This window comes from Protopterus annectens, chromosome 9.part0, assembly GCF_019279795.1.
Source record: "Protopterus annectens isolate FY-2018-M chromosome 9.part0, PAN1.0, whole genome shotgun sequence".
Lineage (NCBI taxonomy): Eukaryota > Metazoa > Chordata > Ceratodontiformes > Protopteridae > Protopterus > Protopterus annectens.
Window position 1 is genome coordinate 1,793,171,777 of NC_056743.1, and position 18,941 is coordinate 1,793,190,717.

General features: G+C 44.3%; 1 protein-coding gene across 2 annotated transcripts in view; it reads right to left on the reverse strand.

Annotated features, from left to right (window-relative positions):
- Positions 1–16,524, reverse strand: part of LOC122812269 (nuclear factor 1 X-type-like) — a 2,275,854-nt gene extending 2,259,330 nt beyond the window's left edge. For both annotated transcript variants that reach the window (XM_044084667.1, XM_044084666.1), the window contains exon 1: positions 16,461–16,524. In XM_044084667.1, the coding sequence (XP_043940602.1) occupies positions 16,461–16,515 (55 nt within the window). In that variant the 5' untranslated portion in view covers positions 16,516–16,524. The remainder of the gene's footprint in view (positions 1–16,460) is intronic.
- Positions 16,525–18,941: the final 2,417 nt, after the last annotated feature.

The following is an 18,941-nucleotide window of genomic DNA, read 5'->3' on the forward strand; positions in this document are numbered from 1 at the left end:
CCTGACCGGCTCCAGAGAAGCACAGTCAGGCCCCACATCAGGAGCACTGGTAGGGCCAGCCCCGAAATGAATCATGGCCTCCCTGGTTTTGTGGTCTGCCCCTGCCTCTAGGGCGACGTCTACCATTTCCTACTTCTCCTCTGCCTTTGAAGGAGGAGTCACCCTGTGCATCCTGGAAAAACCTCTGGGACTTCTAGAACCACATTTTACCACCTATCTGACCCTTAGGGTATGGTCTAGAGGGAACGGTAAAATGTATTCCCATGGCAGAGAGTGTTTTCCCTTCTTGCTCGCACCGGGTGAGTGTGTCCTTTACCTTGGGTCCAAACAATAAAAAACGTTGAAGGGGGCATTGGCAAATGTAGACTTGAACAGTTCCGCAAAATTATACAAGTGCATCCAGGAATGACGCGTTAGGAAAATTCCTAAACCCGCTGCTCTGCTCACTCCATGAGCTGCATATGAGATGAGCCTTATGGATGAGTTGACAACAGAGTTCAAGGTGGACAACTGGGCAGACACCTTCTCAGGGACTGCCTCAGTGGATGTACCTTGTAGAGTCTCTCCTAACTCCTTAAGGAGATCTCTCTGAAGCCTTGTGAAGATTGTAAGGTAGTTCAGCGATCTAAGAGTAAATGCCACTGATTAAAAGATACACTTCCCGTATCTGTCCATCGATTGAGATTCTTTATTCGGAGGATAGACAGAAGAAGAAGTCTCCGTTAGCTTTTCCTTAGCGGCCATCGCCACCACCATGGCATCTACAGGAACACCCTTTGACAAAAATTCCTTCTCCTTGGGAGCTGATAAAAATGTATTTGGTCTCCTGGCGACTGGCTCCATGATATCAGGAGTATCCCACACCTTCCGACTAACAAGCTCTAACAGTTCATCGAAAGGTGGAGACACCCAAGAGGCTGAAGGGTGAGACCCGAAAGCCTTCAGGTACACCGACTCCTCATGAGAAGGGGTGACAGTGGGCCAGCCGCACCTCTGCTTAAGGATCTCCAGGATGTCTACAAAGAGACACCATCAGAGGACGACTTGGGGACCCTTGTGACTCCTCGAGGTCGGTATCCAAGGTATGAGACTCATCCTGGGAGTCTACATGCTTTCTCTTGCATGTTCTCTTGCATGGGGCCTCCTCGGAAGGATATTCCTGGGAGGTCTCGGAAGAATGGGGGCCACCAGCCGGTGGCTCCTGAGGCTGCAGGTCTCTGCTGTCCAGAGAGGGAGTAGGTGCCCTAGGGGGAAGAGTGTTGGTTCCCCTGGTGGTAGGAGCAGATGATCGGGACAGCATACTCCTCATCATCTCGAATGCCGACCTCCCTGGCTCCAAAGACCTTCCCGGCTCTGAGGAGACCGAGAATGCCATCGGTTCCAGACAGATCGGCTCTGATATAGATGTAGGGTCCGAGCTCACCCTAGCCGATGTGCCGAGAGGAAGGCTCGGAACCGAAGAGGTTCAGATGTTCTTCGTGTTTCACTGTTGCAGTCATTACATTTTGGTTATCTGCTTGCAGGTAGCCCTCAGTCGGCCTGATTAACAAAGTCTTGGGTCCTGCGTCGGTTGCTGTCCCTTCTTCCATGACGTCAGGTTGTCAGGGGTATAAAACATGCAGCCGATGCCATTACATCAGTCTTTCTTGCCATGCAGTGCCCGAAGCAGAAGCAGTTCACAAGTGCTGGTCGGCCAACTCCTGAAATTTTCATTTTTGAGTTTCAGAACCGAAGTCTTCAACTAAAGCTAAGTACCCCATTGGGGAAACTTTTTCTTGCTCCTTTCCATTGTCAGTAAAAGTTAATAATTGCATTACTTGTGGAAAGCAAATACCTCATAAAGATTTTCATTTGTACTGTATTCCTTGCCTAGGCCCTGACCACAACATACCTTGCTCTCAGTTTTGTGCTTTATTTAATCAGTGCACTATCTGTCGTCGATATATTTTCGCCTCTAAATATTTCGGTTCTCGGTTTAATTATCCAGAAATATCATTAGTTAGCCATCCGACTACCGGGATTCCAAAAAAACGTAAAGATAAAGACAGGCCGCCAAGGTCCAAAACTGCCGACGATGCTTCTCCTAAGCCAGTCACCAGTTTGCCAGTACTCAGTGAGGTGCTTTTGCAGCCCCTGATACCTGTTATTTCTGATTCGCAGGCCTCTACTGAGACCCATTCTGAGTCCGGTATGCCGCGAGATGCTTCAGCTATAGAACCCGCGGATGTCTCTACCTTAGGTTGGTCTGGAGCCGCTGTGCAGGCACCGGCTTCTGAGGGTGTATTCAGGCCTACGGACTTGCATATTAAACCGGTGCCTCCTTCTTCACTTAGGCCTAAATCTCAAACCATGCCTAAAAAAACGACACCCAGGCCACATGCTCAGGCCTCTATGCCTAAAAAACAAATGATAAGAATGGCTGAAGATCTAATAACTCTAATCAGAAGTAGCCAACCCCCCCACCTTCTAAGAGGCCTAGGACTGAAGTTGTTTATGAATCTTCTGACCAGGATTCTGTTTTTTCTGATTCTTCTGATGATCTGGATTTGCCCTTATCTACTTATGAGGATTCTGATGCAGATGACTCTATTTCCTCTGCTTCCCTCCAGAGGATTCTTCTTTTGGTGAAACCTTACATACTCTAAGGGAGCATTTCCACTGGGAAAGCCAAGATTTTTCTGATTCAAAAAAGAGGCTCAGGGATTTCTTACTCCTGCCTCAGCATCGGCCTTTAGCTATTCCTCCTGTACTAGACATTGTTGATGATGCTTTTTCGGAATCTAGTTTGGCCCCTGATTCCTTGCCTCCTGCTCCCAGAAAATTTGACAGATACTACAGGGTCCCTGAGTCACACAAGTTCCTTTTTAAAAATCCTATTGCGGATCCAGAGACTATTTCTCAGGGGCCCAAGGGCATTAAGGCTTCTACTGCTAAAAATCCTACCTCTTCTGATAGAGACTCCAGGGCGCTGAATAGATGGGGTAAGAAGGCTTACACTTCTGCAACCTTGGCCATTTGGGTTTAAACTGCCAGTTTCATATGTTAAAGTATCAGCAACATGTTATTGGATTGGTTAAACAGAAAATTATGTTGATTCCTGATTGTGTGGAAAATAAAGAATTACAGGATTTAATGCATTCTGCTGAACAGGTTGGAAAACATACTTTGCAATGTGGTTTTGATTCTTTAGAGGCCTCTTGCAGGGCTGCTGTTACTGGGTTTGTGCTCAGAAAGCATGCTTGGCTTAAGGAACAATCCTTATCTGATCATGTTAAACCTAAATTGTTGGATGCTCCCTTAAATCAGGACTGCCTGTTTGGCAACAAGGCTGAGGAAGTTCTTAAAATGATGGAAGATAAATCTAAATCTATGCAAACTGTTAAAGATTTCTTACAAGTTCAGCCTCCTAAATTTATTAGGCACTGGCCCTCTAAAAATTGGTCCTTTCCAGCCCTTTCCAGGTCTTCTCAAGCCAAACCGAGACACAGCAGAAACCCCAACTTTCAGTCCCAGGAGACACACAGGACTAAGCAGTGGGGGGCCTCCACTTCCAAATCTGGGAGTAATAAGACTCCCCCCTATGGTAAACTGTCTCAATGACTTCCTTTTAAAATTTCCAAGCACTTATCAACTGACTACCCCTTTGGGGGGAAAGACTGCTCTTCATGCAAAGAACTGGGAGCTCATTACCCAGGACAAATGGGTTTTAAATATAGTGTCCCAGGGATACAGATTTCACTTCCACACGTTGCCAACACCAAACGGGTGGCCGGACCTACCCCCAAATCAGTGGGCAGAGACCCAAAAACAAGTACTTTCTCTCTTAAGCATGGAGGCTATTCAATTGGTACCAGAAGAGGAAAAGGGACAAGGTTTCTGCTCAAGACTTTTCCTGGTACCCTATCCTGGACCTGTCTACTCTAAATACCTTTTTGGAGATTCCAAAATTCAAGATGTTGACTCTTCACCAGTTGCTTCCTATGCTAGGCAAAGATGCCTGGTTGGCAACACTAGATTTAAAAGAAGCATACCTGCACATCCCAAACAGGGAATCATGCAGAAGATACCTTCACTTCAAAGCAGGCTACAAACACTATCAGTTCTCTGCACTGCCCTTTAGCTTATCTACTGCTCCCAGGTTATTCACAAAGTGCCTAGCTCCAGTTATTGCATTCTGCAGGCAAAGAAATATTCAAATATACCCATACCTGGACGATTGTCTAATTCAGGCAGAAAGCCAGAACATACTTTTGAATCATCTGGCCTTTGTACAAAGGTTTCTAACCTGTCTTGGGTACACAATAAATGAACAGAAATCTCACCTGGTACCCTGTCAACAAATTATATTCCTGGGAGCAAGCTTGAATACAATTTCCCAGATGGCTTACCTCATGCCAGAGAAACAAATTCATTTGACAACCTACTTTAAACAAGTGGCCAGAAAAACCCTGCTATCTGCAAGACAAATACTGCAAGCCTTGGGGTTCATGGCCTCCAGCATTCTTCTAATTCCATATGCAAGACTGCATATGAGGAAACTACAGTGGTATCTAAAAAGCCTATGGATTCAACATTCCCACGATCTAGAAGCAATGATTCCTATCATACCTTGCCTATGCCTAGAGATCCTTTGGTGGGCAGAGGCCTGCCACCAAAACAAGGGACTACTTTACACACCACCCCCTGCCACCCAAACCCTAACAACAGACGCATCGGACTATGCATGGAGGCTCACCTGGCAGGGAAGTTCATTCAGGGCAAATGGAACCCAAGTCAAATGCACCTGCATATCAATCAAAATGAAATGTTAGCTGTACAGAATGCTCTGACAGCCTTCAAGGACCACATTCTTCCAGGACAACTAATGGTAAAGACGGACAACACCACTGTTATGTGGTACATAAACAAGCAGGGGGGGTACACATTCTTAACCCCTCTGCAAACAGCCATGGCATTGTGGAACACAGCCTTGAGCTACCAAGTGCACCTACAAGCTCAATTCCTGCCAGGAAAATTAAATACACTGGCAGATGGACTAAGCAGAAACCTCATGGACCCACACGAGTGGAAACTGGAACCAAAGATTTTCAACATGTTGACAAGCAAATGGGGGAGCCCAGATATAGACCTATGTGCCTCTCCCAAGAACTACCAATTGGACAAAATTTGCACAAGGACTCCCCACAAACAAGCCTGAAAAGTGGATGCTCTGTCATTCAGCTGGAAAAATCTATCAGTCTATGCCTTCCCCCCTCTGCCTCTGCTTTCCAAAGTACTACTAAAAATCAAGGATGATATTGATTGCTCCAGACAGGCCACACCAACACTGGTACCCCCTCCTGCGCAGTGTGTCACAGCTTTCCCCATGGCACCTGCCTCAGACTCCTTCCCTGTTGTCCCAGCAGGAGAACCAGATTCTGCACCCTCAGCTTCTAACACTGAACCTTGCAGCCTGGCTAATTATCTAATCTCTCCTTTACCATCCCTCAGTAAACCTGTGATGGATATCATTTTAGAGGCAAGGAGGCCTAGTACTAGAAAATCTTATGTTGAAAAGTCGAAAAGATTCTGTGCCTGGAACAAATCTCAAGCGATGAGCACAGCAGCACCCAATTTACCTCAGATTTTACAATACTTGACTGAGATGCTTCACAAGGGCCTGTCTTTTTCCTCCATTAAAATCCACACCTCAGCCATTTCAGCTCATTGTAACACAAAACCTCCCCTCTTCTCTCATCCACTGCTCAAGCAGTTCCTCAGAGGGGCCAAAAATTTGAGACCACACAGGAGAGCTCCAACCCCAGCCTGGGATCTTAACTTTGTTTTGGAGAAACTCACTCTACCTCCTTTCGAGCCAGCTGCTACTGCGGACTTAAAATTTCTTTCTTGGAAAACAACTTTCCTTTTAGCAATCACTTCAGCTAGAAGGGTATCTGAATTACAGGCCCTTATGGCAGTGGAACCTTTCATCATCTTTCATGCGGACAGGGTGTCCCTCAGAACCAATCCTTCCTTCATGCCCAAGGTGGTATCCAGTGTGGCTCTTAATCAGTCCATTCATTTGCCAACCTTCTTTCCCAATCCACAGAACAAAGGGGAACAGATACTGCATTCCTTAGATTTGCACAGACAACTTAGATTCTGCTTGGACAGGACTAAACCTCAAAGGAAATCTGAACAACTGCTGGTGGCATTTGCTGCAGGGGCAGAGGGGAAGGCTATTTCAAAGCAAACCATTTCTAAATGGATAGGCCATTGCATTCATTTCTGCTATAAGCACCATGGAAAACCTATCCCCCAGGGGATCAGACCTCACTCCACCAGAGCTGCATCTACCTCTACAGCCTTTCCTCAGAGGCGTTCCTACCAGGGACATCATAGAAGCTGTTACCTGGAGTTCTGTACATACTTTCACCAAGCATTACCATTTGCCAATTTTCTCTAAATTCAGAGCTGGCTTTGCCACTGCAGTCTTGCAGGGCCTTATAACTGGTCCTAATGCTATTTAAACTCCCCCTCCCAACCACAGCTTTGGGAATCTACCCAAATGTAATGACTGCAACAGTGAAATATGAAGAATATAGTACAGTTGTGTACACTTACCATAAAAGTAGATGTTCGAGTGTATTCACTGTTGCAGTCCTGGTTACCCTCCCTCCAGCCCCCTAACTTCTTTTGCTTATGCCTCTACTTTCCTTTACTATGCTTAAAAGCTTTTTGGTGTATTTGCTTTTTTGTTGGAGGTATATCATTGTACTTTTATATTTAATTGCTTCTCATTTGGGGGGCACCTGACATCTGTGGCAAGAAAAACTGATGTAATGGCGTTGGCTGCATGTTTTATACCCCTGGCAACCTGACATCATATAAGAAGTGGCAGCAACCGACGCAGGACCCAAGACTTTATTAATCAGGCTGACTGAGGGCTACCTGCAAGCAGATAACCCAAATGTAATGACTGCAACAGTGAATACACTCGAACATCTACATTTATGGTACGTGTACACAACTGCACTTTCCAGGTGTCCCTGTTGGGGCTGACCAGGGAGCTTCGGCTTCTAAACACCACGGACAGCTCTGAGTGTGTCAGAACAGAACTCGGCTCCGAAACAATCTCAGGGGGAGCTGGAACCGAGGGTTCCACCAGCGGTACCAAACACCCTGGCTCCGAAAGACCAGCACGGCTCAGAGGAGGAATCACAGAAGGGGTAATAGACTCAAGTGGCCCTGGAACTGACTGGGTCGGAGCCAACAACATTTTAGGTAAGGCAGATGACTTCATTAGTCTCAGCACTACTCTCTCTCCAAATCTTCTTCCAATAAACTCCTGGAAGACCTGGAGGACAGAGTGGGAGAATGAGATCTCTGTAATATGGGTGACCTTAGTGTAGGGGAGACTGGTAAAGGATCCGTAGACCAGCTCTGATGTCTACTATCAGTGGCTGGCTCCGAACTACCTGGTGCCGACACTGTAGCAACAGTAGTAGTAGTAGTAGAACCCTCAATCGGTTCCGAACTCAGTGGAGCCGAGGAGGCAGCAGGTTTGTCAGATTTGGAAATTTTAAGAGGTGGCTCCAATGCACCAGCCGGTGCCGGGGAGGGCCTCTTAGAAGATTTTGATTTCTCCTTTTTAGATCCATGAGACTTAGCAGATGAGGAAGAGCTAGCCAGATCTTCCTCAAAAGAGGGCTAAAGGAGACCTTTTAGTATGAGTTTATTTTTCCTCTCCTGCAATACCCTGGCACTGAAGAGTGACAAAATAGGCATGTTTCCTGTAAGTGGATGGCCCCAAGACAGTACACGCAGTTACTGTGGCCATCCATTATGGACATCTTCTGTGAGCATTTGACACACTTTTTAAAGCCAGATGGCTTATGATCTTTAACCTCCTTAGACATCTCACAGAAGATTGCAATCAGACACACGACACACAGAGAAGAAAGGGAAAGTGGGAGGACTAGGTCCTCTAACTTAAACAGGCCTACCCTTAAAGTACCAACAAAACACAACCACGAGGACTAGGTCCTCTAACTTAAATCAGCCTAGCTCTGGTAGAGAAAGAGAGAGAAAATCTAGGTCCTCTACCTGAAACGGACCTAGAAAGGAAAGAATCGCATGCACACCAGAGAATAAATACAATCTCTAACAATGCAAAACAAGAGAACGAAGGTAAAAAGAAACCCCCATTCTAACTGTAAAAACCAATAAGCAGAGCCTTGCAAGTCAGGTATTTATTTTAATCTATTTATGTTAAATCTAAATATACAGAGAAACGTATCTAATATGCACACACAGTCTATAAACTGCGCGCAAAAGGCACCTACAAACAGTAATGTCAACAATATGAAAAAAGGGGTATAAAAACATATATATATACAACCCCGGTGAAGAAACTAACTGGCACACAGGATACCAAGAGAATGATAAGGCCAACAGCCAACTGTTCTCAGAAATACTTAACACGAAAGAACTATAGTAACTTGAAAACTAAGAAACTACCAAAGAACTCTAATGACAGTTATCAGAAGCTATCTAAATATGAAAAACATCACTTTTTGTCAGAAAATTAGCAAAATGTGTTAGACTTAGCCACGGCCAAGAGGAAGCACATCCGAACTCGGCGATGCGGCAAATGAGATCTGGGGATTGTACTGTGGATTAGCTCCGAACCCATGTGTAACAATGAAGGCGAGATAGGACTAAAGAACATCAATTTTCTTACTAATCTCCTAAGCATTTAAGATAGGAAGGAAAGAAGAACAAAACAAGGCATGGTTAACTAACCTGGTATGTTAGCGGGAAACTCAGCCAGTGTAACCAATAAAGGAACTCCTCTCGAACCTCTAGGAAGGGGGAAGGAGGGGGGACGCAAGAAGGAAGACGAGATGAAGGACAACAAACATGGAATGTTATGGTAGGTACATAACTTCTTTATGTTATGTTGTCCCATATCGCCTTCATTCTTACTGCTTGGGACCACGTCCCCAGCACCTGGTTCTTGGGTGGCTCACTGGAACAAACTCTTCAGGACAGTGGAACCAAAGGATGCCCTATTCCGGGAGACCACATCGACTTTGTAATGAGTGATAAAGGTATGAGGATTTGCCCATGTTGCTGCTACACAGATCGAGTCTAACGGCAATTTAGCTTGGAAGGCAACAGAGGTGGCTTAGGCCCTGGTTGAATGTCCACTGGGCCTTCCTGGAAGTGTCTTTTTACGCAAATCATATGAATAACTGATTGTGTCTGACAGCCATTTCGATAAGGTCAAGTTTTGAAACTGGATAACCTTGTTTATTGTCAGCAAAGGATAAAAACAATTGGTCTGATTTTCTAAGGTCTTTGGTCATGTGTAAATAAAAATGTAATTGTCTATGAACATCCAATTGGTGGAGTCTATACCCTGCCTTGTTGCCATATTTGGGGAAGAATTCAGGAAGCTCAATGGACTGATTTAAGTTATACTCTGAACATACCTTTGGCAAGAAGGAAGGATTGGTCCTAAGGGAGACTCTATCTTTGTGAAAAATGAGATACGGTGGGCGAATAGACAAAGCATGTAATTCAGAAACCCATCTAGCTGAGTTTATAGCAACCAAGAAGAGGGTTTTCCAAGATAGAAATTTCAGAGAACAAGATGCTGCTGGTTCAAAAGGTGGCAGAACCATAGAAGCTAAAACCAAGTTTAGGTCCGGGGGGGGGGGGGGGGTTCTCTCACCATGGGCCGTAAAAGAGTTGTACCTCGTAAGAATGCTCTGCACAACTTATGGGACATGATGTTAGAACCCAAGTCTCCTACAAGAAAATTGGAGATGGCAGCAAGTTGGACCCTAATAGTAGCTGCAGCTGCCCCTCTTTCGAAGGTTTCGGCCAGAAAGTCAAGAGTCTTGTGAACAGCTGCAGTGAAGGGATCAATATCATTACTCTTCACCCAATACAAAAACCTCTTCCATTTGCTAGTGTAAATCCTCCTGGTAGTGGACTTGTGAGAGGACACTAAGATATATTGTACAGCAGGGAAATGTTTGGGTGCCTGGCTAAGACTGGAAGTGGAGGAACCAAGCAGTCAGCTTGAGAGGTTGGAGGGAAGGATGAAGCCCGCCAAATGTGTCAAGAGGTCTGGAACTGGGTCCTGTATCCAAGGATCCAGTTGAAGATGATGGCGAAGAAACAGGAACCATATCTGACAAGGCCAGTAAGGAGCAATAAGGATCAGTTTGCAACCCAGCGACTTTGCTTTCTGAAGTACCTTTGGAATTAGAGGGAAAGGTGGAAAGGCATAGAGTAGTCCTGGAGGCCAATCGTGAACAAGTGGATCCCTGGGTGACTGTCCCGGCAGGGGAACTAGGGCAAAGTAGCTGCTGCATTTGTTGTTGAGGGGAGTGGAAAAAAGACTGCAGCATGGCTGACCCCATTTGCGAAAAATCAAGTCCGCAACTTCTTGCTTCAGGGACCACTTGTGAGGCATGAGGATAGCCCTGCTGAGCCTGTCAGTTATCATGTTGGATTTTCTGGGAATATGTGTCACAATCAGAAAACGTTGGGAAGACATCACACATTGCCATATTCAAAGCGCCTCCCGACACAAGGGGTAAGATCTGGTTTCACCCTGCTTGTTGATGTACCATACCACTGACATATTGTCTGTCTGAACTGCAATGGTCCTGGTAGGTAGAGAGTCTTGAAGTGCTTGCAACACCAGAAGCACCAATCTCATCTCTAGAACATTGATGTGCAAATGGTACTCGAGAGGTTGCCACATTCCTTGGACAGTCTGTCCCAGATAATCCCCCTCACCCTATCTGGGAGGCGCCCGTGGTCACTGTGGCTACAGGATGGGGGTCTAGAAAGGGTCTGCCCAGAGTCACCTGGGGAGAGACAAGCCACCATACTAGGTCCTTTTTGCAAGATTCCGTGATCAAGATCATGTGTGACAATGGTAAATCCTTGAAAGACCACTGAGCGAAAAGAAGCCACTCCAGAATCCGCATGTGGAAGCATGCCAAAGAAACTTGTGAAATTGCAGCAGCCATTGAGCACAAGACTTGTAAAACTTCTCCTGCCTGAACTCTTGTCTTTTTTTATGAGAAACAAAACTTGCTGACAAATGGTTGACACCTTGCCTTGAGGCAGTTTTGCTATCATGCGTCTTATAATCTAAGTCTGCCCCTATGAAGGTAATAGACTGACAAGGCAACAAGGCAGACTTTTCATAGTTTATGGTGATGCCTAACTGGGAACAAGTTTGGATTGTGTAGTCCCGTGCTTTGATCAGTTGATGCTCAGTGGAAGCAGTGAGGAGCCAGTCATCTAGATATGGAAACACCTGGAATCCTAGATGCCTCAGATGAGCCATGACCACTGCCATACACTTAGTTAACACCCTGGGGGCTGTGCTGAGACCAAAGGGCAGGGCTCTGAACTGATAATGACTGGCTCCCAGCTAGAAGCGTAGGAATCTCCTGGATTGCCTGTCCATTTTTATATGGTAGTACGCATCCCGGAGATCTATGGAGCACATCCAATTGTCCTGACCCAAGAAGGGAAGAATGGACTGCAGTGTTAACATCCAGAACTTTGTCTTTTTTACCGATTAGTTTAGCTTGCTGAGATCCAATATGGGACTCCAGACCCCTGTCTTTTTTGGAACTAAAAAGAACCTTGAGTAAGTTCCAGATCCGATTTGGTCTGCGGGGACTTCCTGGATGGCTCTTTTTTCTAGCAATCTTTGTACCTCTAGGATTGCATGATCCTGAAGACTGGGTGGAACATCTGGGACAGAATGTTTTTCTTTTGAAGGAGGAGACTGAGAAAAAGGAATTTTGTAACCCCTGGATATTATCGACAGTACCCATGTTTCTCTTGTGATAGTTTGCCAGTCTGCTGGGTACGGTGATAGTCTGCACCCGACTGCCTCCAGAGGTGGACAGTCAGGCCTCCCTTCAGGAGTGCTGGAAGGGTCTAGCAGAAAAAGTATCTCTGTTGCCCTGCTATTGCTGACCCCCTCTGCCATGAGGGTGGTGTCTTCCGTTGTTGTTTCCCACTCTGACCCTGGGGGAAACATTTCCATGTGTGTCAGGCGAAGCTCCCTAGGATTTTTGGAACCACATCTTTCCACTCTTCTGACCTTTAGGATAGGGTTTAGATGGAGTGGAAAAATAGACTCCTATGGCCGAGAGAGTCTTGCCATCCGTTTACACCTGGTGAGAGTCTCGTTTACCTGAGGCCCAAACAAGGACGAGCCATCAAAGGGGGTGTTGGTAAATGACGACTTAAAAGATTCCGCAAACTGACAAAGGCACATCCAGGAGTGTCTCCACAAAGCTACTCCAGTACCTGCTGCCCTACTCGCTCCATCTGCCACATAAGAAATGAGCCTCATGGAAGAGCTAACCATGGAGGTCAAGGTCGCAAGCTGGGAAGCTGCCCTCTTCGCAACTCCCTCAGCTGTAGGATCTTGCAGGGTATTGCCTAGCTCCTTCAGGAGATCCCTCTGAAGTCATGTGAAGTGAGACAAGTAATTCAGCGACCTGAGAATAAAGCTCGCTGAAGAAAACATATGCTTCCCATACCTGTCCATCGTAGGAGACTCCTTGTTCGACCCCTTTGGAAAGTAAAGACTTATCCTCAGGAGAGTAATAAATTTATTCGATCTCCTTGGAACTAGTTCCATGGTCCCTGGAGCACTCTACACCTTTCGACTCACTACAGACAAAAGTGGGTCAAAAGGCGAAGACACCCAAGAGGTGGAGGGTTGGGAACCAAATGCATCCAGGTAGACAGACTCAGCCTCAGAAGGGGCTAGGGACTTCCAGCCACCCCTCTCTAAGGATTTCCAAGATGTCTGAAAAGGAGGCATCCTCAGAGGGGACCCTTCCGATTCATCCAAGTCTGTATCTGAAGTGATAGGCTCAGGGGAGTCTAGATGCTTCCTCTTACATTTCTTCTTCCAAGAGACCTCCTCTGAATGTTTGGGGGAGGTTTCGGAAGAGGTGGGGGTCACCCAATGAGGCATCCTAGGGCACAGGTTCCCTACACTTGGAGGCAGGAGGAGGATCAAAGGCAGGCACCAAGGGAGAAGGAGCCAATGGAGCAGAGGGTGGAGCAGTCTCAGGAGACAGCACGCTCCTCATCACCTCAAAGACACCACGTTCCCAAGTCGAGGGAGCCCAGAGATCTCCAGCGAACAGGGAGCGATGGCTATGAGGCCGATATGGGAGCCAAGCTCACCTGCGCCAAAGCTCTGAGAGGGAGAGCGGGGTTCTCAAGGGTCCGATGCCACTTCCCCCCTCGGAACCCACGAGACAGCTTCGGCACCCAGATCCCTCGATGGACTGAGACATCGAGGAGATTGGAGCGGTTGTCAGAACTGATCAAGGAGAAGAAACTGGAGTCAACGGTTCCACCACCACGACCTCCATGCACTCCATCTCGGAGCTCAAGAGAGTCGGATGAGGAACTGATGTAGAAGCTGGATGGGCCAAAGGAGCCAATTCCTTATGGGCTAGGCTCAAAAGTAATTTAGCAAGTGCCTGTGACTTGAGGAGCCTGTTGACCACTTTCTCCACATTGTGATCCAAAACCTGGAGGACCGAGACAACTGTGAAGGGGACCGGTGACTGCCCGCTAAAGGTTGCAGCAGAGGAGATTGTGGAGCAGAGCGTACCAGCTCCAAAAACAGAGACCTTGTTCTCTCATGGGTCCGGACTGGCTCCGAGGACACAGATGGAGCCGCTGGAGACTTAGCTTTGTCGGAGCCAATGCTGGAAGCCATCAGAGCCGAAGGTTTTTCAGTGTTTTTTGTCTGTTCCAAACTCAGAACCAATGGCTTAGTGTGTTTCTCGGACACTTTAGCTGGCTGAGGACCCTGAGATGAACAATCTTGAGGATTCTTCAGAAGGCCATGCAAAATTAGCTTATTTCTTCTCTCCTGCAGGACTCTGGAACTGAAAGCATGACAGATTGAGCAAGAGTCCCGCAGGTGAACATACCCTAAACAATATACACAACTCGGGTGCCCTTCCGTAAGGGACATTTTCTGGCAACATGAGTCGCATTTTTTGAACCCAGAGGGTTTCAACTCTTTGGATCTGGTGATAATTGACAAAAATAATTTTTCACAGAACTAGAAAAACACAAAGCTATAAGCTAACAGCATACAACAACTAACTACAACCAGGCTGTAACAGCTAGCCCAAACAACAAAAAGGGGAGAAGAAAAAAAAAGGGGGAGAGCCTCTAACTTAAACGGCAACTCCCCGGACAGGAGAGTCTCTAACTTAAACAGCTATCCCAGAAAGGGTGGGGCAAAAGAAGAAGAAGAACCCTATAATTTAAATGGGCTCGAAGGGGAAAGCAAGGCCTGAGGAGAAAATGAAGGCCAAAAACACCCACAATAAGCAGAGAAAGGGGTCGTTAGACTAACAGGGGATAGTATACACTCTAATGAGTCATTACAACAACAAAAACCTTGAGAAAGATAATGATAAAGTGGAAAAAGCACAAAGTACTTAGCCTGAGCCAGTAGTAGCAATCTCAAAACTGCAAGCGGCAAACGAGATCTCGGTAGCTACCGCTAGGCATGTTGAGATAGGAGTTAGCCTCGAGCCAGTAAAAGCTCTCGAGCTATAGCAAATCAGCCGAGTCTACCAGCAAGAATGAAGGTGAGATGGGACAACATAACATCATAAGTTCTCTTCCTGCAGGCATTAGAACACAGTGATCATGCTGAAGGCCCTTCTTCCTTGTTAAACTACTACTTTAACAAAGAGATACTCTGGTTCCTTATTTAGAGTCACTCTACAAGCATTTCATGATTTGGTGCCTGTACCCTTTTGTTGATCTTAACCAATTATGTGGGATATTTGAGACTTGTCTGCCATATTATATGTTGATGGTTTTGTGTTTCTGCATGCTGTGTCACCCTGGTACAATATTCCAACAGTTCACCATTAATGAAGGACTTTGTCATGGCAAATCAGTGGGACAAAACCCATCACCAAACAATCACCTTTATCCAACATAATGGTGATAGACTTTGATGCCCAAAAAAAACTCTTGTACCTGAACAAAGTGTGAGGTGTCCTGATGAATTTAATCTAAACCCTCGGTACTCTGAAAAGGCTTTTCTGAAAGCCGAGGCACCAGAGAAGTGTTACTTGCTCTTAATGGTATAAGAGTTTGAAGTTTTGCTGTTAATTTTTACTGCAGAAGTTATTTTTTATTTTAATAAATCAGTCTGTGTACTAAACTGAGTGAATTCAACTTGTGGTGTGAGGTTTAATCTAAACCCTGTTTAAGTATTTTAATACCTAGACAAACAGTGAGGTGCCCTAGAGAATTTAAAGTGAACATTGTTAAAGTATTTAAATATCTGGGAAAACTTACCCCTGCACCATGGACAAAGAACAACATCCTGATGAATGTTCTCGAAAAAATGCATAAGCAATGTAGTATGTGCTGTAATATTAGCAGATTCTCAGGACCTGATAGTCATGGTTACAGGAAAAGACAGAGAGCAAGCGAGAGAGAAAGAATGTGTGTGTATGAAGACAGAAAGCAAAAGTGTAAGAGTGCTTTCCTTATCCACTTTGATTTTGGAGTTCCTGCAGACACACCTCAGTTGCAAATCTCAGGTTCCTTTAAATTCTCTGGCCTGTTTTATCTTCCCAACCCACTTAGGGGTTATTGCAGATCTTTACTCAGTTGGCTTGAATGGAAGCCCACAGACACAGGACTAGAAATACAGCAGGTTGTCATTATGCAAAAAAACTGATTGTATTATCTCACTGTCCTCCCTTTAATTGGTTACTGTTAAAAAGCAATGATGAAATCATATCCCAGTGTTGATACTAGCTCTGCCCATAATATTTTAATTTCTAGCACCTCAGCCTCCATGAGTCATAGAGATATTTTTCTGCCCTACTCATCAGAAGCCCTCATAAGTAGACTCCTTTGCAGCACACTAGAGGAATGTATGCTTTGGGCAGTTTTTCCCATCTCTCTCTTTCTCTGACATTTAATTACAGAACTTCCTGGCACTTGTCATGACTGACTACAGCCAACCTCACATTAATTTATTTATTTGTTAATCAGAGAAGTGAAATGATCCACTGTAGACTCTTTTCAACCATGACCCCAGATACAGGGGACAAGTGTAATTGTAATGTATAGAGAACCAGGAAAAGAAGCAAACTTCAGGAAGGCAGTAATCAAAAACTTCAATCACTAACAACCACACTGATCACAAAAGATCAGTCAAGTAGTCCGATTAACAATTAACAAATAAAATGGATAATAGTGATACCTGATCTCAACCAATTCAGTTCACAGGCACTACTGACAATGATACAAAAATGTTATTTTAAACAGTTTTTAGTTCCTTTGTAAAGCTGTCATGTATTAAATGGCATTATTTTAATAAACTATAGTTACTTAAAACAAAGAAAAGAAGAAATTACCTTGGAACCTCATGTAAAAATCATCTCTGTTTTCTTCTACCCCTTGAACCTCCATGGCATCAAAATGCAGGATTTCTGAGTTCAGCATAAAATGGAGAAGAAAGTGTACAACAGTTTACATACCACGAGTATTCCTTTACTCAAATCATACCAAAACGTTACGCGTTCATGTAGTTCTACATAAACCTATACTTGATATTCCTGTATGTTTGCATTTATGGAAACAAATGGATACTTCATGAGTGCTGGTGTTTAATACACACTGGCCATACTTTATGGCTATGATAAAGCAATAGAGAAGAATATAGTTGTAACAGAGTACTGCAGTAATAATTTTTGAAGTGCTGCATAACACTACTGAATGTAGACTGTAAATGCCAACAAAATCTCCAGATTCTTAGAATCTTTCAACTTAGATTAACTCTATCTCTGACCAGCAGGTTCAAGGCTCTGACTACCAAATCCACACATCTAGTTAATCAGACATATCTTAACAAGGACTCTCAGATACAACTGTGACTGCTAGAGCTCTTTAAAGGATTCATGAATATCGGCCTCTGGTATTTCTGTTCAGTATTTGTGAAAGAAGATGGTGAAACACTAAACAAATATGAGAAATATTGTCAGTGGGACAGAAATGTAGATACAAAATAATTCAGACAAGAAAGGGATCAGAATAAAGTGCTTCACCTCAGAAGGGGTCAGGTTTTACCCAAAAATGCAGTTATCCACTTATCAGGTATTGTTTTAAACATGTGCATACTATATACATACATACATACACATATATATATATATATATATATATATATATATATATATATACACACACAGACAAAAAAATCTGTAAAAATGCTACTTACTACATCACACTCTGTTCAACCTATACAGAACCAGATGAAATTCACTGTAACAAATGGGAAAAAAAAAAAAAACAAATGCAGAAATAGTAACATCTATAAAAATTATCTTTAAAAAATCCTATGAAAGGATGTTGCCTAAGAACTTAAGTAATGCAGATATGAAACCACTTCACAAACTGTGAGTAAGGGAAAAGTTGAAAACAATGGTTTAGTTTAATTCAGTCTCCATTGTTAAAAAAACGGAATGACTATGTTCTAAACAAGTACTAGAAATCTACTGCAATACAGAAACTTGGACTCAGTACGAAAACCATTCCAGACAAATCCAATTGATTTCTTCAGTCAGGTCACCAAAGTACTAAACAGTAAAAAAACTGAAAGGGTGTCTTAGGACACAATCCTAGCATGCAGCTTTGCTGTATACTATGGGTTAATTTCTGTTATTATTCTTTTTCAGAGCCTACATGTTAGGTAGAGCAGCCAAAAAGAAAATTACGTCACTGCAAATGTTATAAAAATCTGTAAAGCAAATTTAGAATTTAGAGCAAGTATGAGAAGACATTAATTTGTAAAGTTAAAGGAATGGAAAAGTGCAGTTGCAAGGAATATGCAGCATAAAGTACAGTTGTGTACATTTACCATAAATGTAGATGTTCGAGCATATTCACTGTTGCAGTCATCACCCGTGGGTTATCCCTGCCGGGCCGAATACCAGAGTCAATGTTTTTCTGTGTTGTCTGCAGTCGCCTGTAGTCTGACGTCAGGTCATCAGTACTATAAAGCAAGGAAGCTGACGTCATTACATCAGTTTTTCTTGCCCTAACCTGTCAGAAGTGCAAGGAAATAAGATAAAGTGGTCCTGGTGGCTAAAAGCCTCCGTGGGAAGCTTATGTCCCCCTAGAGGAAGAGGATATAAGGGGGATGAAGGGAGGGAAACCAGGACTGCAACAGTGAATACACTCGAACATCTACATTCATGGTAAGTGTACACAACTGTACTATGTTCTTCATGTTTCACTGTTGCAGTCATCACCTGTGGGAGGATTCCCAAAGCTGAGGAGAGGGATGGAAGGATAGGTTAGAGCCCTAGGCATGGGTCAGCAAGCCCTGCAGAACTGCAGAGGCAAACCCTGCCCTAGACTTAGAAAAAAGAGGTAGGTGGTAATGCTTTGTAAAGGTATGGACAGAGATCCAGGTGGCAGCTTCCAAGATGTCACAATGTAAGCGAAAAGCCACCAACCGGTATATATTGAAAATTTATTATAACAAAACGTACTTCGACCACACAAAATTAAAAAACAAAAATAACCAGATATATGTAAGCGCTTACATATATCTGGTTATTTTTGCTTTTTTAATTTTGTGTGGTCGACGTAAGTTTTGTTATAATAAATTTTCAATATATACTAGTTGGTGGCTTTTCGCTTACACTGTGTCATCAGTTTGTTCGTTTGTAAAGATATGTAGCTTCCAAGATGTCCCTGGTGGGGACTCCTCTGAGGAAGGCTAAGTGGAGGCTGCCCTAGACGAATAGACTTTGGGGGGTTTCCCCATGTAGTCTGTAGCAGAAATGGATACAGTGTGGTATCCATTTGGAAATGGTTTGCTTGGAAATGGG